Source organism: Alosa sapidissima, chromosome 1, assembly GCF_018492685.1.
Source record: "Alosa sapidissima isolate fAloSap1 chromosome 1, fAloSap1.pri, whole genome shotgun sequence".
NCBI lineage: Eukaryota > Metazoa > Chordata > Actinopteri > Clupeiformes > Clupeidae > Alosa > Alosa sapidissima.
Window position 1 is genome coordinate 27,386,307 of NC_055957.1, and position 24,737 is coordinate 27,411,043.

Here is a 24,737-nt window from a genome sequence, read left to right on the forward strand (position 1 = left end):
TTCAGTGAAGGACTGCCCTCAGCTAGTGTTGGGGTGCTACTCTCTTGTGGCAATGCAGTTTTTACCTGAGAGATGGGGTTCGTCTCTCAGGTAAAAACTGCATTGCCACAAGAGAGAAAGGTTAATAATTGTCACTCAATGGTATATGTTTCAAGCTTTAAAAACTGCTCTTTTCTTTACTTTATTGTTTTGTTCACATCACCAATCAACATTCTCTGACAAGTCACAAACATCTCAAAAAGCCAACAGCACCAGAACAGACCTCATTTGAATTCCTGTGTGAATCTGCCCATTAGTGTGAAACGTACGGTTGCCTCATAACACGACCGGCAATTAGCACCGTCTCACCGCAGATGTGGCCTCTGTTGCTCTGTAAGGAAGTACAGCCGTGTGGGCACTGCATGGGCATAGCGGCTAATGAGTCAAAGCGTTGGACTCGCCAGGCTCTCTCTCTCTCTCTCTCTCTCTCTCTCTCGCCTGTGACCAGACCCAACGCGTTTGCGCTGGCACCGTGTGCTGCTGCGTTTGGGGCCGGGCGAGCGGGCATTTTTACAGGGAGACAGATGAAAGTGACCTTTGCCTGCCTGCCTGCGCCCAGTGGGAGGCTTGGTGTTCATTAAAACGCAGGAGCCTCACGGGCGTGGGCAGAGTGTTGCCAACCACACCATGGCTGAGAAACGAAATAGAGAGAGAGAGAGAGAGAGAGAGAGAGAGAGAGAGAGAAGAGAGAGAGAGAGAGAGAGAGATGCTGAGAGTGGGAGAAAGAGATGAAGGAGAGAGGGAGAGGTAGAGATAGAGAAAGGGAGAGAGGAGAGGATAGAAGAATCTAGAAACAGAGAGAAGCAAAGAGAGACAGAGAGAGAGAAACATGAAAGAGTGATGTTGGGGAGGTAAGAGACAAAGAGGGGGAAGAGAGAGAGGAAGACAGTCAGGAAGAGTGAAGCCAAAGTACTGAAAGGGGAAAGAGAGGCAGAGGGAGAAGGGAGAGGGGGAGGAAAGAGGGAGGAAGAGAGAGCGGGAGCTAGAGGTGAAGAGGCGTCTTACACACTCTGGCCGTGGTGTGGAGAAACAGTGGGCAGTGCCCTCACCACACAGGAAACAGTCTGTCAGATGGGTGGCAGCTCACAGGCCAAAGGTGAAATCAAAGGCACCCGGGGTGAGTGCCCTGATGCGCACAGCGTGTGTGTGTGTGTACAGCTTCATATTATTTTGTTTTCACTTTTCTCTCTCTCTCTCTCTCTCTCTCACACACACACACACACACACATACACTGACACACACATTTGTACATACACACACAAACACACACATGTAGTACACACATATACACACACATACAAATGCATGCACACAGCTAAATAAATGGAACACAAATAAATATCTACACATAGTCCAGCCATTGCTTCCATATACTGCATATGTAACACGCACATTGTTCTCCAGTGCTGTGGTCATGAGCCACACCCACTGTGCAATGTGGAGGCTGATTCACCACTCATCTATTTTGCTCCTTATTTTTCCCCTCCATCCCTTTTCTTCTTCTACCTCTTTGGTCTATTCTTGTCCGGCTTCCCTCCTCCCCCCATCCATATCCTCTTTTCCTCTCTTTTCTCCTTTCTTTTCCACTCCTTTCTTCTCTATTTTCCTCTCCTTCCCTCCGCGGTGGTCTCCCATATTTATCTGTTGTTCCTCACTGCGCTGGCTGGCTGGCTGGCTGGCTGGCTGGCTCCCAAAGTGCTTGCCCCTGTGCTGCCCCCCCCCCCCCCCCCCCACCCCATCCTCTCTCCTCAGCACCCGGCTAAAAATACTCACGGCTGGTGAGTCATCAGACAGACGTATCAATCTCTCGCTCATTCTCTCTCTCTTTTCCTATCCATCCCATTCCCTCTCTCCATCCCTCCATCCCTCTTCCTTTCACTCTCCCTTATTGTCTCTTTCTTACAGACACACAAACACACACACACACACACACACACACACACACACACATATTTTTTCACATACTCTCTCATTAGGAAAAGACTCTGTCTTTTCCTAATTCTCTCATTCTCTCTTACACTCATTCCCTCTCTTTTTCTCTCTCCAGGGCCTTCTGCCTCATTACAGACCTCACACATCCTGGCTCACCTCACCTCTCAGGAACACAGCACTGTAGGAGAAGCACCTCAGTGTACACACACACACACACACACACACAGACAGACACACACACACCAAAACACACTCACAGGCTACAAAGTAAACACATACAAACATACTACAACCGAACCTACACCATTAACATGCATACATAACTTATGTAACACACACACACACACACACACCACAAACTACTACAAAAACAAACACATGCACACATGCAAATTGCTTAACAGCATGGGTGTGATTATAACGGGAACGATCCCATCTTAGTGTGGGGAGGGGAGAGTAAGTAAAAGCCCAGCAGACAACAGGGACAGAGATTTAGCAGTGTCATAGGCTGTATGCACACACACTCATTCATGTCACTGCATCTTCCCAATTCATGGAGTTGCCGTGCACTTGCTACTGCACTCTGCAGACAGGCCTCACCCACCATACTGAGGAGCTTGTGTTATCCTGGACTGAATTTGTGTTTGTTTCTAAGATTCTCTCTGTCACTCTGCCTGCGTGTCTGCTATCCAACATGTGTGTATTTATGACTGATGTGTACATATAATGGTTGTGTGTGTTTGTATTAGGCCTGCTCTATGTGTGTGTGTGTGTGTATGTTTGTGGGAGGTGTGATGCTGAGGGAGGAAACAGATCTCATGAAAGAAGATTCACTTTAGTAGAGGTTTTGGTTCTAGTCTTTCACAGTGTTCAATGGTAAGTTATTCAATTAAAAAGAGAATGTAAGGCACTGTGATGGATAATTCATTGCGGGAAGAGAACTTGACTTGACTGTATCATTCCAAAACATGACTGCGTGAGTCATATTTTTTGTTTGGCGAAGCCAAGGGCAGTTCTGTTGTGTACTGTCAGAGGTGGGCTTGCCATTGACAATTTCTTCTGCGGCCTTCGTTGCCATGGTGATCTTTTCCGGAGAGAGAGTGATAATTGACTTTATGGCGCCTTGTTGCCACGCAGGGTATTATTGACTGGAGCCTAGGTGATAGGGCGGTAAAGGCAGAATCCTTTCATTTCAGTGATGAGTCTGGCCTCGCTTAACGGATTAACCACAGACTCCAATTACAGGAGTCGGTCCAGTGTCAGTAGGTCATATGGAGGCCTCGTCCTTTTCACCTCCTCACAGCCTGAACGCTAATCAACAGATATCTCTTTCTCCTTATATTAATAAAGAAATTAATTCATTTAACATATAACAGCAACTTAGTTGCAGTTTGTGTGCCTGTAAAGCGCTCGAAATAGTTGCGCAACAGTGCCCCCCTCTGGAGGAAAGGTGTCCCCTCTGATTGTGTTGGCACCATGAATAAGGCTCGAGGGGGCTAATAAATGCAAATGTGTCAAGTTCCACAGCAGAAGAAGTAGAAAAACCATCACTGACTGAAATAAATAATCCAATTGATGATTTTTTTTTTACAACAGTCACAAACTTTAATTGTCATGACATAACTTTCAAGGCCAAATTACAAATAAATAAAGTAGCAAGAGCCTGTCACAAGGCAGTAAAACTTTGCATAAAACATAAAAGGAGGGACCCATAAACTGGTCAATAAACAAACAAAAAAGATCAAATAGTGTCAAAAGAGGTATTACACGTGTACATCAGGTATTTGCAATTTGATCATTCATCCCCGAAAGATATTTACAATAGTGAGGAAAGAGAAGCTAACCCTAGAGTGAAACAAAACAAAACAGAACAAAAAGAGTCTCAGAACTGCATCCATAGCAGCAGATTCGGTTGTGTCTGACAGGGAGAGCCTAGTAGCCGTCATGCATAGCCTTCACACACAGACGGACATAGACAGTCACACAGACAGACAGGTAGTGTACAGACTCCTAGGAGATCTCAACCGAGGACAGAAGGCAAGCCATGCCCTCCGGCGCTTACACAGAGAGGAGGAGAGGACAGAAGGAAATGACCTGACAAGTGTCCTCCTCATCAAATTCATAATCTTTTATTGACCCCGAATAAAAAAAGCAAACAAAACAAATAAACACTCAAAAAAACACATACACACATTAAAAACAACCATGTGGGTGGGTAAAGCAGAAAGGCTCCCACCCCACCCCTCTCTCTCTCTGTCCGTAGAAAGCAACATTAGTGTAGCGGAAGTATCGTTTGCATCCCCAATCTCTGACCTTCAAATCAGTAGGGGGTGAAAGAGACAAGCGGAAAAAGCCAAAGGAGCTGAAGAGTGAGCCCTGACCCCAGATGACCAGTCGGCCCTGGAGCCGACCGCAGGACCAGGTCCTGGAGCCAGTCCACAGTCCACTGGCATCCAGGGTGGGAAAGTAATGTTTTCTGTTCTCTTACGTTTAGCGAGTGAAAGGGTCGGTTCAGTAGAGAGAATGCTTGATGATTTTCCTGGAGTTACATCAATATTATAGCTTTAGATTAAGTGTATTTACCTATTAAATGTTTATATTTACTAAACCAGAGAAGATATGGAACAACTACAAGTAAATAAACTTGTCTTATGTACAAGCTTTTGTGTGGAATATTCCCGATATATGCCCCAACTCAGGAACATTAGAGCACTTAATCAATTCAATACATCCAACTCAAATGTGTAGCGCTTGGGTCCAACCAACTCTTCACCAGCCCATATACCCACATACCAAACCGTGGACCACCTGATCAAATCTTATACTGATCACCACCACTTCATAAAAGCTTGGTGTGTGTGTTGAAAGCCCCTCCCCAATTTCATTGCATTTCAACCATGCACAGATAAAATAATGACAAAATCTAGTAGTAAAAACAAGACAGGCCCATTGACATCTCACACAGTACATGTTCAACACCCCGGGATAAGGCTACACTAGTCAGGAGTTCCTAACGCCCACTTTCATTTGAAGAAATATTTGTTTTAAAAACACTCTAGACATTCATGCCTTTAGTGGGTCTATGTGTGCGCTTCCATTACACAATTTGGTATATTGCACATTCAAAATTAAACTTTTTGTATTTGTAGATGGTACGAACTGTTTCTCGACATATGAGAACTATTAAGAACGAGTTTTCGATGGCTAAAAAGAATATCTAGGGTATGCTTTCTGTACATACGCAAGTAATGACAATCCTTAAAACATCTCTAGAATGGACAAAAATGTCTATCAGTTTATTCTACAACAATTTGTTCCCTTGCAAATATCCATGCAATACATTGGTCACTGGTTACAGAATACATGGCATCATGTTCAGAAATACATTTAAAGACTTATGAACAGATGGAAAATGTAAAGAAAATTGTTTTGTTTACATTTTTGTGTGACCTGTGTACCCATTTTGGGACGTAAGTCACAAGGAGATTGAGGATATTTCAGTTACATGAGGAACCATAGTGAGTTAACATTGGCTGACAAATGCTCACACACACACACACACACACTTCAAAGAGTGGGTCTAGTGACCCACACCTGCATATACTCACACACAGACACACAAAAGGATTTACTTCAATTCGCAATTCGTGTTTCCACTCACAGACACATACACAGACTGATAGACGCAAAGGCACGCAGACAGATACACACAATCACACCTTACTATGCAAATGTCATCAGCTTGGTGGCAAGGGGGGGGGGGGGGGGGGGGCTTGATTCCTGCTGGTTTGTCCTAAGTAATCTTCATAATGCTCTCTGTATGTCACTTGAGTCCAGGCATAATAGAGTTGGTGACCTGCCATCGTCATGGCAACGTGGCCATCAGTCCCAGTGAGTTCCCTGTCCCCCTCAGGCACATAGACTCCTTCATATGCAAGCACGGGAGTGCACAGTATGGTACAATGTTATAGTACAGCAACTTAGCATATTATTATTTACTATTATCAGAACAGTCAGTAAACAGTACAGCGTACAGAGAACAAGAGAACAAAACAGAGTGAAACAAGCAGAAGTATTAACAGCCTTTGGGAGGGTATACAGGTCGGCGAAAAACGATTGGGAGAGTAACAGAATGGAGAGAGAGAGAGAGAGAGAAAAAGAGAGAGAGAAAGAAAGAAAGAAAGAAATAAAGAAAAAGGAGAAAAAATAATGATTAATGATGGAGGAGGCCATTCATGCCTGATGAGGGCAGATCAGGGCTTTTCCAAAAGGTGCCATCACCTGGTGCTGTTCAAGCGAACAAAAGACTCACCGACATGTGTAATGCATACACCAAAACAAAGCAAAATAAACAAACAAATAAACATAAACACAAAAAGCATAACCGTCAAACAAAGTAAAAAAACAAAAACAACAATGAATAAACTCATCTTTTTCCCTGCACATGCTCAATAGTGGAAAAGAGAAAATGGAAAAAAGAAGGGAAAAAAGAAGGGAAAGAAAATCCATCTGGGGAAGAAAAGAAAGAAGGAACCAACGAGACAGAGAAGGAGGGGGGGCAGTCAAGACTCCACATCCTTTTTTAACGAGAACAGCAAAACCAAAAGAGAGAGAAAGCAGGACGAGGTGCGAATGACTCAGCCGTCTGGCCACACGGCTGCCTGGAGACGTCCGTTTGAGCGACAAACATCCCACTCAAAGGGGGCGGGGGGTGCTAGGCTACAGCTTCTCCCTCTTTTTTTCTCCATCATTCTGTCTCTCTCTCTTGCTCTCTCTGGCTTTCTCTCAACCTCTGACTCTCTGTCTGTCTCTCTCTCTCTCTCGCTCTCTCCCCTAGTTCACGAAGTAACTGTGTTTTCCACGGATTCAAGTAACTCCTACTCTTTCCCCTGTCACGGTCACTGGTCCAGTCCAAGTTCGAGGAATAAGGAGGACGAGGAGGAGGAGGAGAAAGTGTGTGTGTGTGTGTGTGTGTGTGTGTGTGTGTGTGTGTGTGTGTGGCTCTCCTTACACCAGGGTGGGGCAGAGGTGCTGTGTGGAGAAGACTTCCCCCACCGTGCGCCAGCGTCACTTGCCCCCATACATCCTCTCGATGTCGTCCTGGTAGTGGGACTTCAGCTCTTTGCGTTTGAGCTTGAAGGCGTCGGTCACCAGGCCCGTCTCCGGGGTCCAGGGCTCGGCGCTCAGGCGGATCTTCTTGGGGATCTCAAAGCGCTCCATGTTTGCTGTGCGAATAAAAAGGAAACACCATCATGATTGGTCACAGTCATCATCACAGTGATCCACAGAGGTCCAAATGTGAAATGGTAAACAAGAAAACACAAATCACACAACACACAGCACAGTCTCAAGAATCTGAAATAGTTTTAAGACTACCATGACTCACGATCACAGATATAAAAAAAAAAAAATAAAAACCTAGTTACTATATGAAAGAATTTTCATTTAACCCTTAAAGGTGTAGGTTTTTGAACATTCTAAGTTCCGCAACAATTGAAGGTTCTAAAATTCTATGTTGAATTCAATGAACCCAGATATTCTTTAGAACGTTCATTTCTCAACATTCCCATCACACCGGTGTGACGGTACTCCTTTAAGGGTTAAAAACATTCAAAAGTGAACGGCAGTGCGCACAGCAGCATAGTCTGAGGTGCTCTGTGCTGTGAGGGGCTGTGCAGACACACACGGTCATGATCACACAGCACTCCACATGAAGTACACTACACAGCAGCGCCGGCAGGAGCTCACACCCACACGGTTATTTCTGGGGCCCAGCGTGGGGGAATGGGGAGGGCTAAGAGCAGTGGTGCACACTCAAATAGGAAAGACCGAAAGGGAGTGGTGGTTTTTGTCGAGCTGTGTAAAGGTTTTAGACGGTACGCTTAGTTGTTTCATTTCAGTAAGCTGTCCGACGATGTGTGTCCAGTCAGAGAATATAGGGGTTTTGTCTGGCCTGCTTTTTTTAATCATCTGTAAAACCCTTGTTTGGAGTCCTTGACTGAGCTTAAACAAAGCCATAGGTCTGAACTGATGAAGTATGTTTTCAGAACACATTCACCCTCAGAGACACTTGGTCTGCATTTTATCGCCACAGTTGAGGGCTACAAGTTCCCAACAAGTGACCTTGTGACTGAACTAACGGACCAGAGAGAGCAGAGTAGCCGCAGGGCTGCTGCAGTGTACTCTGGGATAGGTACCTGTGACGGCGGCGTCGGTGATGACGCGCAAGACTTCCTTCTCCATGACGGGGCTGTTGCACACCTCCTCCCACGAGCCCCGCACACCGCTCTGCTCCGCCAGTGACGTCAGCTGCTTCTGGTTGGGCACCACGAAACTGATGACGTACGACTGGTCACTAGGGAAGAGAGAGAAGGGATGGAGTTGGACAGTTGCTTGGAATGTGCGACTGTAAGGCATTGGAGGTTTTTGTGGGCGCGTGCGTGTGTGTGTGTGTGTGTGTGTGTGTGTGTGTGTGTGTGTCGGTCTCCTTACCTGTTCGCATAGGCACAGATGTTGTCAATGAGGGGGCAGTTTTTCAACACGGCTTCCACCTTTCCCAGAGATACGTACTCTCCAGCCTGCAGCTTTACAAGGTCCTTCTTGCGGTCTGATCACACACAATCAGTCGAAGTTAATTGCCATGTTTTGATTTTTCCTACATTTTGGTGTTATAGCACGCCCTAGTGGACGAGCTCTGTATGACCCTGAAAACACTCCTTTGAAGAGAGTCCTGCTCCACTCACCGATGATCTTGAGGCATCCGTCGGGGTGGAACTCCCCGATGTCTCCCGTACAGAACCAGCGCTGGCCATTCTCATCAACAAAAAAGTCCTCCACTTTCTTGGCCTCGTTCTTGTAGTAACCCATGGCAACATTTGGGCCCCCGATCAGGATCTCCCCTCGTGGGTTGGGTTTGTCAGTGCTATAGTAACCTCCTGGAAGACAAAGCAAACTGTTAAATGACCAAAAACATCACAAATATTTAAAAAATGGGGAAAGAAGGGGGGGATGTACAGGGCAATTTTTTGCCCTTTTTTTAAATTGCATTCCATAGCTTCGCTCAGCTGCTCAGAATGTGTTGTACACTGTTCAGTTTCGACAGAAAAAGAAAAGAAAAGGACCTTCAACACCTTGCATAGTTACAAAGACAGAAATGACCTTCGCCCAACCACCACACAATACTGCTACTCACCCTCTTCCCAGTCCTTCAGTTTGATCTCAGAGCAGACCAGTGGCGCCCCCACCCTTCCTGTGCTGAAGTCACACACTGTGTACACACACACACACACACACACACACACACACACACACACACACACAATCAGTACAATCAAACACATATTCAACCTGGCAACGCTCAATGATGTGGTTTGCTTATCTCCCTGGCACACAACAGCATTGTTCATTCCCATGGTTCCATGGCTCTAATGTTTGCATTGTGCTTCCGGCTGAGGTCAGACACGCTCTTCTTATCAGACTCAGATAGTCATTAGTTACTACCCACACTGTGGGGTTGGATAAGGAGTCTCCTGCTTCCTTCCTTCCTTAGTATCCTTATTATCTATATATTATTAATTTAACTGCTTTAATGAACTTTGCCCTCGTTAACTGCTTATTTGTAAAGCTCTTTCAATTAGCATTAAGTCTGAATTATGCTATATCAATAAACAAGTCTCACAAGACTCATTCTCCTAACGCCTCTTCTGGCACAAACCTTCACCCCCTCCCTCCAACCTTGTTTATTTCATTATGTTTAGCACTAAATAAACTTCATCCAGAGGCTGTGGGCTCATGGCTGAAAAACCCTGAGGGGAACGTGGCTAAGAGGAATTTGGATATTGAATACTTTTCCGGAACCAGTTTGTTTATGTTCTAGGAATGACTCATGAGGTAAGATGGCACCTAAACCTGGCTTTGCGAGGAATCGTGAGCCCAGTTAAAGCTGGGTTGTATCTTTTTGTTTTGAACACCTGAAGAAGGCTGTTCAGTCGAAGGTGTTAAAATATGTATGTAGAAGAACATACAACGCTTCTTTTCCTCTATCCAAGGCTAGAGACCAAAATGGACAAGGCTTTGATATGAGGTGTGTGTGTGTGTGTGTGTGTGTGTGTGTGCGTGCGCTTACTCTCGCTGATGGTGCCCGCTCCACAGGTCTCGGTGAGGCCGTAGCCCTGTCCCACGGGGCAGCAGAAACAGATGTTCATGAAGCGCTGTGTGGCGGCCGAGAGGGGCGCTCCGCCCGACAGCAGCAGACGCGTGTTCCCCCCAAGCAGAGAGCGTACCTTATTAAACACCAGCCTGGACCACACACACACACACACACACAGGGAACATTTGTTTATGGTACATTCAGAAGGTATACTTTGCATAAAACATAAAAAATGTTGCATAATCAAATGAGTCTACAGGACTAACGGCTGATATGGACATTACCAAGAGTCCAGGCCATAAACTGACCAGTCATCAGCATAAAGAAAAAGAGCAAAAGAAACATGAACCCATTGCAATACCAGGACGTAAGCATCAGAGGCTTATAACAGGCCAAGAACCATGATGGGGAACCCAAAACAAAAAAAAGAGTGATGTGACTTTAACACCAAACTAAAGGGGGGGTGGAGGGTAAGGGTGTCATCTCAGGGCAAGTCATGTAACAGGGACAAATAGCACCTATAACCAGTGGTCCCTACCCAGTGATGATTAAAAAACCAAGGATGCATTTCCCATCCTTGTTGAACTGAAATGAGAGTGAGATGAAAGGTATCTGTGTGTGTGTGTGTGTGTGTGTGTGTGTGTGTGTGTGTGTGTGTGTGTGTGTGCACGAGCATGTGTGTGTGTGTGTGTGCTAGTGAGTGTGTGTATGTTGACAGGGTGTGATGTTGCCGTGATGGTTAAACCAACCAAAACAGCAGTGACTAGGTGTGGAGCTGTGAGGATGCACACATCCCCGCCTTGTTGAACAGCAGGCAGCTGGAAGCTGTGGGAATAGGGTTGGGGAGGTTGGAGTGTGATGACACGGAAAGCGCCCTCATGGCGTAACAGGAATGACCACATAAACAACTATGTAGTGACACAGTGACTAGTGTGGTTCTTATCTAGCTGACTGGAAGAAGCAGGGGGTAAGAAAAGTGATGGAGGCAGCGATGACGGTACTTCTGTGTGTGTGTGTGTGTGTGTGTGCGTTGGCATGTGAGGGTGTGTGTGTGTCACTGGGTAAAAGCAATAGCAAAACAGCAGAAAATCATTGGCAGATGGAAGAGTGTGACAGAGACTAAAGACAGAACTGTCATGGCGGAACAGCAACAACCACTCAAAATAACAGCTCAGTAACCACTCAAACTCTGAACAGCTGTGGAGCCTGAGACCTATGCTGCATTCACACAGTCCTCCTCTACAGTCAACCGTCCTCGGCCTTGGTCCTCACGGTTCCACTACCCACATCAACAACAAGCACCAGAAATAATCAAATGAATAAACACCGACGCAAGCAGCTAAATTAGAATATGACACGAGCAATAGAACAATAAAATACAGCATTTTCCAGGAAGCCATTTCACGAAGCGGTGCACTAGCTCCCAAAATGGTTCTGGTAGTCATAACCACATTATGTGATGTGTGGTGACAGTCTAGTCTAGTGGCGTCACTAGGAGACAGATCCCCTCTGACATCCCAACCATGAACCTGCTCTGCTAAACAGCTTTGTTACAGATGAACATGTTCAACACCTAACTACTAAACAACTGTAAAATATATATATATATATACACACACACACACACACACATACATACACACATCGGTCAACAACAATATGATATAAAAATACATAGGAGATAAACTGATACAAACAGACAGACTGACAGTCCAACATATAACTGGAGTGGTGGAGACAGATAGATCAATAGAGTAAATGGTTTAGACATTGATAGGCTAATTAATTGATTGACAGGTTGATTGACTGATCGTGTTGCAGCTGAGAGCATACCGGTCACAGAGCGGCGTGCCGTAGCCTTTGGAGATCTGCTCCATCTTGTAGTTGTAGGCGAGCACGAAGAGACTGCGCTGGACACTGCTCATCTCCTCCACCTTAGTCATGACATTCTTGTAGATACGGTCCATGATCTCCTGCAGAGAGGAGAGAGGAAGGGAGAAAGAGGAGGAGAGAAAGGGAGTGAAAGAGAAACCAGGAGGAGAAAGTGAGTGAGACACACAGAGAGAGAAATTAGAAAAGAGAACATATTTCACAATCAAACTCTCGGGAGTAGGACGAAAATGCAGAAGTGGGAAGATAAGGGACATTTCCAAAAGTGTTTAGCGGAGGAGCTTGTGCAAACAGCCAAGTTGGGAAACAGAGGTAAAGTGAAGGAGAGAGCTCGGCTGTGTGTGAGAGTGTGTTTGTGTGTGTATGAGTGTGTGAGTGAGTGGGTGACAAAGAGATGGAGTACTGGGCGCGTGTCCAGCCCCAGGTGATGGATGAGGCCTGGCCTCTGCTGCTGCTCTTACCGGCACGGCCGCCATCAGGGTGGGCTTCAGCACACTGGTGTCCCCCTTACTGCCCTTCTTTATCTTAGTGGACTAGAGAGAGAGAGAGAGAGAGAGAGAGAGAGAGAGAGAGAGAGAGAGAGAGAGAGAGAGAGAGAGAGAGAGAGACAATGAGAACAGGGAAAGCATCTTCAGAAGCTGGACACATCGGTGTTGTTAACCATGACACCATAACACCATCCACCATGAGCATACAGGAACAAAAACACTGCACTGAAAGAAAACCAAATCCGAAATCAACCATGTGAGCAGGGAGAACTTGAAACAAGCACACATCTAACCAAAACCAAACCACCATCAATCATGAAGCCTCAACTGTGAGAAGAGGCTACACTACTCTGAATGCAGAGAAGAACCGTTTGCCTTATACCATAACCAATAAGGCGCTAATCTCTGGAGCAATGATAAGCACATGTGTGGTCTTGGCCTTCAATAATAATCAGAAGTCTTATCATACTAGACTAGGCGCCAAAGATCTAAAACAACGGAAATTAAGTCCGTGGGTGCATTTAATGGATCATATATCAATATAATCAGTTTATAGTCCTTAAACAAGCATGAGATGACAGAGAGGCCTGGGTTGCAATGATCTTAAACAGAACAAGCCACTTTACAATGACTGACGTTATATCCATCTCTCCATTTCTTCATAGCTATCTCTGTGCCATCTTCATACTTTTTTGTTGAGCAGTTTTACTTTGTCTTAGCAATTATGAGGGTTTAGTGTTTCTCAAAGCTGGTTGGCTTCAGTTGCTGCTTTAGACTCATGTTACACAAGCCCTATTGGCACATCTGTGGAGTGCACTTTTGAAACACTCTCTCCAAAATCTGGGTGGTTGTAGGAAAGTAGGCTCCCATTTGAGCGCTACAGGAGAGTGGTTGCCTCAGGCCCCAGCATACCAAGCAAGCCCTGAGCTCTTCACTGTGCAGGCCAAAACTGAACAGGGAAGATCAGCCATTTACAGTTCATCAATCAGTCAGTGTGTTGACATTTATTAGGTCAACTTTATCACTGTGCATAGCACAGGTACAGAGTCAACGAAATGCAGTTAACATCAAATAATTGACAAAGAGTATTCACAATTCCAGGTATGAGTACTACAACATGGTTGAGGTCAGCAGGTCAGTGCAGTGCAGACACTCTTAAAACTTAATTGCAGGCCACAACTCAAACAGCTCCCAGATCAGTTAGTCTTTTTTTAGCTTTTAGCCTGAATATAGGACTGAGCTGCCCTGATCTCAGAGCAGTCGGCGTCCCCTGATTAAGCCAGTCAGTGCGCGAGTGGAGTGGAGTGGAGTGGGATGGAGTGCAGTGGAGTAGAGTGCCGGAGCTCTTAGCAGATGTAATGGGCGGCCCGGACACTTGCACCTTCTCCATCAGGGAGATTAGAGATTACAGCCGCCAGTAAACCAGCTTTTACAATCACAACATCCCCACGAGGCACGCCTGCCAAATGCTCTCTGTGCAGTGATTACACTAAGCACAAGAGAGAGAGACTGGACACTGTCTGTCCATGTGGTTTGTGTGTGTGTGTGTTTGTACTCACCTGGTCAGCTAGCGTCTGAGGGGAGGAGTATCCGATACGGCACCCGTGAGACAGAGAGACCAGCTCAGCACTTAGTTCCAGCACGTGGGCCAGGGGCAGGTACCCGATGTAGGTGTCATTCTCACTGCCCGAGTAAAAACACAACACAGTCAAACACAGGCACTGTCTCAGCACTCTACCAAGAGTTCATTCACTTAACAATAGAAAAGATCATAATATCATGAATTGGGAGTTCATAATGCCAACTGGCATTACAGGCTTATGAGGGGAGAGAGAGAGAGCATGAGAATAAGAATGTGTGAGAGTAGAGAGAGAGAAATACAAATTGATTTGTAATGCTAATAAAGTTCTCTGAATTGATTTGAATTGAATTGAGTATGTATTTGTGTTTTAGTTTCTTCAATGTGTACATGTTCTGTATCTGTATTTTCTAAAACGGACAGTTCCGGTCCTTAATTATGATTGACAGAATCGTGTTTGATGCCGTTGTAAAACCCAGTCCAACCCCATACGTTGACCGCATTTCATTCTACTGTATATTACTGTGCTACCACTGATACAAAAGTTAGAGTTCCCGCATTTCGACTTTCATTGGCAAGCGTTCTGATAGAGGAAAAATATTTCTTGGCGGAAGAATGATTATCTATAAATAAATCGTTCAATTTCTCGTTGCTGTTCCTTTATTTTATGAAATCTTGCCAGATATATGTAGTAACCGTTTTAGAAAAGCAATAAGCCACTTGAGTACGTAACCTACATGCCATGCCTAACAACACCCCTGAGCTGTTCTAAAAATCACTGTAACCTATGGCCTCTCGGAGCTTATTGCTTAAGTAATGTCCTATCCTACATGTAGTAATTGCTTTGACTATACAAGTGCCCATTTGTTATGTCAGTGAAGCATCTTGGATTTGAACTTGAAAGAGAGAAAGAAAGAGACCTAGACAGAGACAGAAAGAGAGTGAGAGAGAGTGAGTGGGTCAGACAGGCAGATAGTGAGGGATTAAGGTAGAGGAGGTTATCAATAGTCAGAGGACAGAAGGTGGACCTACTCCAGGTCAGGGATGCGCTCCGCCATGCCGGTGATGCCGGCGATGATGTTGCTATGGGAGATCATGACTCCTTTGGGGATGCCCGTGGAGCCGCTTGTGTACATGATCACGGCAATGTCCGACGGCAGCGGCTGGGCACGTGGCTTCGCCACTATGGGGGAGACACACACACACACACACACACGCACACAATTAACCAGACAAATACACTAAAAGAGGCAAACTACTCACTCAGGGCAGAATAACTAGCTGTTCACATATAGCTGGAGAGCAGAGAGGAGCAGAGAGGAGGAGGAGAGAGGAGTGAAGAGAGGAGGGGAGGAGGGAGAAAAGAGGGGAGAGGAAGAAGAAGAGTGGAGAGGAGGAAAAGAGGAGCTGAGAGGAGGAAGAGAGGAGGGGAGAGGAGGAAGAGAGGAGTGGAGAGGAGGAAGAGAGGAGGAAGAGGAGGAAGAGAGGAGGAGAAGGCCTTACTGTTCTCTGGCTTGGCCCCGAGTTCCTGCACGGCGTCCATGTTGTGGACCATGATGCCTCTGGGCATTCCTGGCCAGGTGGTGGGCTTACTGTCCACCACAATAATGTGCTGCAGCCTGGGAACGTCCAACAGAATCGCCTGAGAAAGGATCCCAGACAGAGAAAAAGACAAGAGAGAAAGATTGAAAGACAGAGAGGGGGCATTAATAATGTGAGCAGAGACAGGATCACACAGATAGATAGATAAATAGATAGATAGAGATAGATAGAGATAGAGAGAGAGATAGATAGAGAGAGAGATAGATAGAGAGAGAGAAAGCGATTTAGAGAGAGAGACAGAGTGAGCTTTGACTGAGTGAAAATGGGCTTCATTTAATTATTGAAATACTATTAGCGGCAGACTTTAGCCCAGTCTGCTCTGCTATTTTCAGCTTTATCTGGGTGACTGCAGAGCCTGGCTGCTGCTGCTGTGGAGCACTGTTGGCTCCGTCCATTACATAGGCCTTCCACTTCCACCAGAGACCTGTGCACAATGTATCTAGCTGTAGCTTATCTAAACCTAGCGAGCTAACTAGCTACAGTGCCCTGTTAGCTACTTTGCTACTTGTTTTGTAACTCTCCGGTAGTGATCCTTATGGACTTTTTGTTGCCTCTCTTACCATCCTCCTCACTGTACTTGGGGGCAAGATAATCAAGGATCCTTATCCAGTAAAGTTTGTTCCAGGTAAATCTTTCATGTAAATCCAGTTCAATCCTCTTACTCGCTTTTAAAGTGTAAATATGGGCAAGTTCTGTAAATACAGCAAGTACATGGACAAGCAAATCTCAGGCAAGTACTTATATTCTTTATGTTCATTTCCTGACTTACAGAGTTCGGCACACTTTCCCTTCATTTGAATTGTGTATTCTCTGGTCTTTCCCATGTTGAAGAATGACTAGGGCATTTGATCTCTGGGTCACTTTATTTCTAGTTACAGGGGCCTTCACACAAGGCCTTCATACACTGCACCTGGCTGATGTGGAGGAACTGATGGCTTCTGGTGATGTGTGGTGGTGTGTGTGTGTGTGTATGTGTGTGACTAGGTGTGATCTGTGTGTGTGTGTGTGTGTGTGCATATGTGTGTGCATATGTGTGTGTCTACCTTCAGTCGGCTCTGTAGTAGGTCCTTGCTGGTGATGATGTGTGTGACCTCAGTCTCGTTCAGCCCATGAGCAATGGCGGGGCCTCCGAGGGTGGAGTACAGCGTCACCACTGGCAACAGAGGAAAGGGCCAGACAGACAGTGGTGGAGTTAGAACGGACTAGACACCAGCAAAGCAAAAAGTTGCACAACCACCAAGTTACAAAACCTTGCCCCAGAATGAGGAGTCTTCCAGTATGAGTCACAAAGTTAAATGAAAGTTTTCCTAAGGAACTGCTGTCTCTGCACGATGCTTCAAGGTTACATCATTCTTTAAGCTCCACAAAAACGTTTTGCCTGAAGCCCTTTATTTAAAAAGTACATTGCAAATAAATGGGACTGAACAGCACCTTTCAATCAATGCATGAGTGCCATGGGTAAGCGCTATGAACATAACTAATGTCTGACTGAATTCATCTGGTATGTGGCTCATTAACAGAGGCACTTAAACCATCACACCAGTCTCAGGAGGCAAGATGCTTAATTGAGTCTAGAGAGAACTCATTGAACTTGTGGACTAGAGTTTGGGCAGCCGTGGCCCACTGGTTAGCACTCTGGACTTGTAACCGGAGGGTTGCCGGTTCGAGCCCCGACCAGTGGGCCGCGGCTGAAGTGCCTTGAGCAAGGCACCTAACCCCTCACTGCTCCCCGAGCGCCGCCGTTGAAGCAGGCAGCTCACTGCGCCGGGATTAGTGTGTGCTTCACCTCACTGTGTGTTCACTGTGTGCTGTTTGTGTTTCACTAATTAACCGATTGGGTTAAATGCAGAGACCAAATTTCCCTCACAGGATCAAAAAAGTATATATACTTATACTAAAAAAAAGCTACAGCTACTACAGGTTTCTTATTGCCAAGATTCAAATGCTGTTGTCCTCCCCAATTTGATACGATCAATCCTTCCCCAGGTATGAACCTGAACCCTAAACACAGACGCAAACTCTGTCTGCCAACAGTCAAGTAGCACATATTTTGGCACTTGTACAATATAAAGGCTAGGAAAAACATGTCAACAAAGCAGTGCTAGCACGCAACAAAGCAGTGCTTCACACTACTCTTGCTCACTGAAGACAGTTTGCAATATATACTACTTCTAATCAAGAGCTTGATAATAATTTAGGAATGATACTGGTGTTGTCAGTCCCGAGTCTTTTGGTGGTGGAAGAAAGGGAGTGGGAGGAGGAAAATAAGAAACTGTGTTATTAGGTCCAGTCATCCAGAGGAAACATACAAACTGCCAGAATTATAGTTACGGTTGGGAGATTCTGATGACAAGACCTCGTTGCAACAGGTAGGCAGGTTTGCACTGTCTGTGAGCCTCCTTTCTAACCTACCCATATACCAGTCATTTTGGACAAGCCAACGCAATTTTGAGCACTAACTTCAGCAGGCGTATTGCTTGGCTTGGAAATTTTAAATGCAGTTAATGTCACAACCATGCCTCTGCCGTTTTTACCACCTGATTTCACCATGGCAGTCTGTGTTAATATACTGCATGTCTGGCTATGGAGGACCAGCACATCCCACAGAGACCCTGGTGACCGGCTCTAGAGGACAGGGCGCTCTGATATGATTGGGTCTGGGATGGTCTAACGTGGTCACTCACCGGGGAAGTTGTACATGAAGCAGGCCTGGGCAGCGATCATCCACTCGGCCCGTGTCTCACAGAAGATGGCGATGTTGCACAGTGGCTTCTGCTCTAGAGAGGCCAGACCACTGCCAAAGTGCTGCGCCGCCTGGAACGCCTGCTCATACGACATCCACTGATACTCCCCCAAGATCACCTACACACACACACACACACACACACACAAACAAACAAACAAACACACCAGGGGTTACCATCAAATTTCTCAACAACCATGACCTTTCACCAAAAGAACTATTTTTGAAAAATAAAGATTTCCGGTCAACATGTCCCGTCACAGCCTTTCTAGAGTTAAGGATAATGTACGGATATTCCAAGAAAATGTAACAATAAGAAATAACTAAGAGATTCTTGAGCTTCCACTGTCGTTCAATGTGGGACTGACTAGGGACACGCATCACATTTCCAGTGCCGGTCATTGTTGAAGGTGTAGGAGCAGGGTTATATTTCTACAACAAAAACTACTTAAAGCATTACTGAGACCTGGTGCATAATTTAGAGTAAAAACTTTTCTGTGTATCTTGCAAGTGTGTGTGTCTGTCAGAGTGCAGTTCTGTTCTCCTGCATAGCCCCCTCTATCATCTTTCTCACCAACTGTAGATTTTGAGAGTGTGAGTATGAGTGTGTGTGTGTGTGTGTTCCCTGTTTCCCTCTCTCCGCACCCTCTTGTAGATTGTGTGTGTGCGTTCTCTCACCTTCTTGAAGATTTTGCCGTTGGGCTGCAGCTCGTCCTCCTCGCTGAGCAGCTCCCGTGTGCCCAGGCAGTCCCGCTGGGGAAAGTGCTGCGCCGCGTACTCAAACACCTTGTCCAGCGTGTCCACGCCCTCGTGCAGCGCTGACACCAGCCGCTGGGCGCTGTTGACCGACCTGTAGGGCCCGGCGGGCCGCCCGCTCACCGTGCGCGCCTTCAGACGCTTGGCGCGCCGTTGGCTAGCGCTGGCGCCCGAGAGCACGTACCAGGGCAGGAAGGTGATGACCGAGTAGACCCACACCACTGACCGGAACACCTGCAACAGCAGCGGGCTCATGTCCTCCTTCAGCTTCATGATGGCGGTCACTAGAACAACAGCGGCGGCGAGGACAACCACACAATCTCACTCTTCGTGCGTGGGGTGGGGTGGGGTGGGGGGTGAGGGGGGTAGAGCTGTCCGACCCCTTACCCTGTACCTCCGATCCTCTCCTGCTTACTCTCACCTGATACTTCGCCTCGGTGGCACCCGCTGGATGATGAGACGACCGTCTCCTTTTATAGACTCCCTTCTATTCTTTCTCCTTTTTCCCTCTCTTTTCCTGAGGGGATCTGTCTTGGTGTTCAAGGAAACAGGTCCTCGTCACGGGTGTCTGGTCAGCGGTCTGCTCTCAGTCTCCTCATGTGTTTCTCTCCGTGGTGAGTTGATCCTGCATAAAACACACATGTCAGTGGATATGGACACACGCTTCTCAGCATAGCACTTCAGACCGCATCACATAACACAAAGAAAACTGTTAAGACGAGCCACATGAACTCATTAGTCCCTCGAAAAAAAAAAAAATTGTTTAGGGCAGCTAATTAATGTATCATTGGTTCTGTGATATGTTTGCTCTTTACAGATGCCATTCAATATATCTATTCACTGGAGCATCACAAAACCCTCAAAAGGGGGCGAAATTTCAGACATGGTTTGTCATCATCAAAGAAACAAGTTTGGCAATGTAATTTCATAACAGATTCTTTACTGAACGTTTGTTGTAACCGCAAAGCAACTCAAAGAATACACTTTGGGAAATATTAACCCTTAAAGGAGTACGTTGAGAAATTAACGTTCTAAAGAAGCAGAGGACAGCTCCAGGGTGGGCTGGAGGATTAGACCAATCAGACAGAGACAGAGAGAGAGAGAGAGAGAGAGAGAGAGAGAGAGAGAGAGAGAGAGAGAGAGAGAGAGAGAGAGAGAGAGAGAGAGAGAGAGAGAGAGAGAGAGAGAGAGAGAGAGAGAGAGAGAGAGAGAACAACGAGTGCTTTGTGAGCCAGAGAGGGTAAAACCCTGTGCTAACTTGGGATCATCTCTTGGCGGCGGGAACACAACAAGGCAACGGGGTATGTGTGACAAGCTTTTCATGGAGGGGACACACAAGATGGAGGAGACCGTGACAGTATGCAGTATAGATAACATGATAGTCAGAGTTGTGAGTGGGGGGAATATTTGTGCATGTTGCCAAGTCACACACAGACTGCAGACTCTCTAGTCTCACTAAAGGAGCCATTGTGCTGGTGTTTATCGAGAGACACAGTCTGGGCCAACGCAAATCAATGTAATTGGAAGTCAACAAAGACGATCCCACCCCAAACACGGTACAACACGGGGGTGAGACACATGGGAGTTGAGACATGGCAGTTGAGACATGGCAGCTGAGACAAAATGGCCTACGTCAAGTGGCTTGCTTAAATTGGGAAAGAGGACAAAAACAACAAACAAGAAGGACAGCGGGGTTCAAGCTTTAAGCAATCCAACCCCCCTGCTGGCTCCTTAGTCAGCAGTCTCTCGGCCGTTGACTTCTGACAGTCTGCTGAACTTTCACGGCACTCGCAACAACAAGAGAGAAAAGTGGAGTAACCCGTCGGTGACCCTTACATCCTGTAAGGCAACTTTCTCTGGCTCCTCCCGGCTCTTGAGTCGCTACTACGCCCCTGAGCAGTGGAAGCCGGCACATCCCAAGGCACGCCCGTGTTGCTCCAGCCGTGAGCTTTCACGCGTCTGTGCAGCAGTCTCATGTCTCACCTCTCTCACCGTTCCCAACCCCCCCACCCAGGCATGGTGGAATCTGACGCACGCACGCACACACACGAAAGAAAGGCCCCTGTCTGCACGCAACCTCGCTCTTTCTTTCTTTCTTTCTTTCTTTCTTTCTCTCTCTCTCTCTCTCCATCACCCCCTCCAACCAAACCCTGTGCTCACTGTTCATCCAAGCGGAAATGCTGAGACTTCCGTCCAAAATTACAACTCTTTCCTCTGGCAGGGCTCACATGACATCCCCTTCATACAGTTACAGATGTGCTCCAAATCCTCTCTCCACAACAGGGCCATCTCCACATCCATCACCATGCAGAGTAGACAGATGCTCCCAATAAGGACATCGAGCAGACGCAAGTGTCGCTCTACAGGAACTAACAGCACTTTGATGGAGTCTTTCAAAACCATCAGGGGGTGTCATCTCTTTTCGTCAGACACAGTGATTAATTTCTTGCCAAGTCTGGTGAGACCCTGAACTATTTTGAAAACTCGGGATATAGAGAGAGGGTTCGCGAGCGCAGACGGCACAGAGCCAAAGGCACAGGTATCAGGTCCCCAGTCAGCTGCTGGGAACCGGATACAGCTCACCTGCATTGCAGCACTCCCAACAGCAGCCAGAGGACACACACACACACACACACACACACACACACACACACACACACACACACACACACACACACACACACACACACACACACACACACACACACACACACACACACACACCCCCCCCAGCCTTACTTCCATACACATAAGGCATTAAAATTACTACATTACTACTACCAACAATCTTCAAATGGCAATGCCGAGATAATCGTCATAATCATCATTATCTATCAACAGCACTTTTTTTCTGCACTTTGATCGAGTTGGTGGCTGTCGGTCTCTTATCGCAATCGTGTCAGCTATCTTCTGTCAACTACTGTGCTGCTTATCTTAATGTCAACAATACCATGAGTGTGTCAGCAGGTAAACAGTGAAGACAGTACAGTTGTCACCACCTAGTCTTGATCTCTCTTTCTCCACTACTGTTTTCCTGGGCCATCTCTCACAGTGACAAAAAGCCAACGAGGATTCCTTCATCTGGGCCTCATCTTCAAATGTAGCTGCAGGCACTGCATGGCCTTTTGGAGGGGAGGGGGACAGGGGGCTGGAAACTCGTCCACAAAAAAATGAGTTAGATAACAGCTCCTCTGCAGATTCTTTACTGTTCACTCACACACCATCATTCTCCCGCTGCTATTCCCCCCCTCTCTTTCTCTTTCACTTGCTCACACACTCACTTGCTCACAGACATTTGCCATTTGTGTGTGCTACACAATGTGATTGCACACAGGTTGGTCTAAAACTTAATGCCACTGCATCAAACTTATGTAGTGGCACTGGTCGGCTGATCTAACTTGACAGACTGGTCTACCCCCTTGAGTGAGTGTGTGAGTGAGCGTGAGCTTGTCATCAGTTGAAGAATATTGAAATGCAGGTATGCCCCGTTTATTATCTAATCCTTCACATTAATCATCTGCTAGCTAAAATTACACCTGAAAGTGAACAGCACAGCTTGATAAATTATAAAATGTTGACAGATGAGACTTTGTAACACAACTGAAATGCCTCCGTTTCACATTCCAAGCAGCACAGCCAAATGACCAAAAATCATTCAAGAAATGTAATTTCGGAATCTGCGTGACTGTCTTTGAACAATACAAGCAGAGCAGCGTGACCCAACAGAATGTTACCCAGGACCATGAACTGAACAAATGAACATGAATAAATAGAAATGTCATGACACAGCGAATAAACACATGACTTTAGGACAAGACTGGTTGTGGCGGTAGGGAAAACAGAAGAACATAATGGGCGGCGTTCCTCATTAGCACCTCAGGCCTGAAACATTACGAACGCTGGCGTGAGAAATGTGGATTGATCTGTCTAAATTGGGTATGATTAGCTTACATTTGCTTACTTTCATCATATGACCAGGCGATAAGAAAAATACAGCAATGAAACCGATACCAATGCATCATAACCACTGATGTGTATGTAAACTCTGAGGGTCTTTTTTAAAAAAAGATGTGCTACAATGGTTGCTCACACTTTCACTTTAACTGTACATAAGTAGGTTCACAGAGATGTCCAGGATAAGCAAGTAAACTTACAGGTTAACTGCAATGTTACTGCAACTATGCCATAACGTTAACGTTAAATTAATCTGGTCCATCGCAAGCAAATTGACATACCATGACAAATCAGGTGACGTCGGAGTTAGCCAAGATCAAGCTAGCCAAGATTGTGGACTGACTGGTTTGATCTGGGCATAACATTAAGCATGATAGAACAACGACGAGAGCAACTAGCTAGTAGTGATCAGCAACTCGGTTGAATGTTATTAAACAGACTGCAGCCGAATGAACAGTCTAACACGCGCGTAAGAATAAATATGTGCATGTAATACACAGGTTGTATGATTGGGGGGCAATTCTTAACGTAGCACATTAGCCGACAAGCTAACAGTCCAGTCAATGGACCAGCTGGTTAGCTGGATGCAAGGCGAAGAACTGATAACGTTGACTGCAATCTGACAAACTTGCCGGGAGCATCCTTTCAATTTTTCTACCATTTCTAACAGACACAGTCCGAAACAATGACGTTAGCTAGCAGGCTAACAATTTCACTAATTTGTTTCTATTTCTATGTCGCATCATGCAGCAAGAACATCGCACATCTGTAACGTTAACAACTAATTTCAAACAATAAAAGCTCACCGTATTCTGTTGTGATCACTGCGTCTTTACAAAATGGTGGTCCAAAATAAAAACAAACGTATTGTGTATGAACACAGGGTGAATGGAAGAATGGGTAATGGAGCTGGCCAACGCTTTATAGTAAATCTGATCATATATTTTCTGGGTCGATCTGCTCAACTCCCAGGCCCTCGTTATCAGTCCGGAAGTGATGGCAGACGTTGTCAAGCCACAGACTGCTTCTTGGCCTCTGATTGGACGTTAAAGGGTGGCGCGTGCTTGGGGCTGCCATGACGTGAATGGGGTTACCCACGGTCAGACTGGGTTTGTGTTGTGTTGTATTTATACAATTTCAAAACAAATCCCTGCAATAATTAAAAAAATCAATTCATGTTCGCATTTAATATATCTACCATTACAGATGATAATTTGTGATATATAGCAATATGGATCATTCAGTACTTTGTTCAAATTGAAACCTTTCTTCTTAATGTCAGCGCGCCGCTGGTGTAGTGGTATCATGCAAGATTCCCATTCTTGCGACCCGGGTTCGATTCCCGGGCGGCGCACGGTATTTTTGGGAGACGTATTCATATTACAGAACTACTATTATAAGTAGGCCTATATAACTAACACATTGCACCAACATCACTACACATAGCACTTCTATGTTTTGCGTGCATGATGGATTTGAAGGAAAAGCTGGGTTTGAAGAGGTTGCCACCTACAACATATGGGAACCCTGCTAGCACAGGGTATCTCCATGCAGGCCTACACCTGAAATTCCTTGCAATCTGCAAGCCATGCTTCCCAAGTCGC

General features: G+C 45.9%; 1 protein-coding gene and 1 non-coding gene across 2 annotated transcripts; one reads left to right on the forward strand and one right to left on the reverse strand.

Moving 5' to 3' along the window:
• Positions 1–4,085: 4,085 nt before the first annotated feature.
• Positions 4,086–24,121, reverse strand: acsl3b (acyl-CoA synthetase long chain family member 3b). The gene is made up of 15 exons (XM_042094560.1): positions 23,940–24,121; positions 19,102–19,804; positions 18,365–18,542; positions 16,724–16,833; positions 15,582–15,720; positions 15,111–15,261; positions 14,059–14,182; positions 12,473–12,544; positions 11,955–12,094; positions 10,098–10,270; positions 9,165–9,239; positions 8,716–8,907; positions 8,465–8,579; positions 8,170–8,327; positions 4,086–7,197 (listed from the first exon to the last, which is right to left on the reverse strand). Exons 2-15 carry the CDS (start codon positions 19,450–19,452, stop codon positions 7,040–7,042), a joined length of 2,136 nt encoding a protein of 711 aa, XP_041950494.1. The 5' UTR covers positions 19,453–19,804; positions 23,940–24,121; the 3' UTR covers positions 4,086–7,039.
• A 295-nt stretch (positions 24,122–24,416) lies between these two features.
• trnag-ccc lies at positions 24,417–24,487 on the forward strand. The gene has a single exon. It is a non-coding gene; the product is annotated as a tRNA-Gly (tRNA).
• The last annotated feature ends 250 nt before the right edge of the window (positions 24,488–24,737 follow it).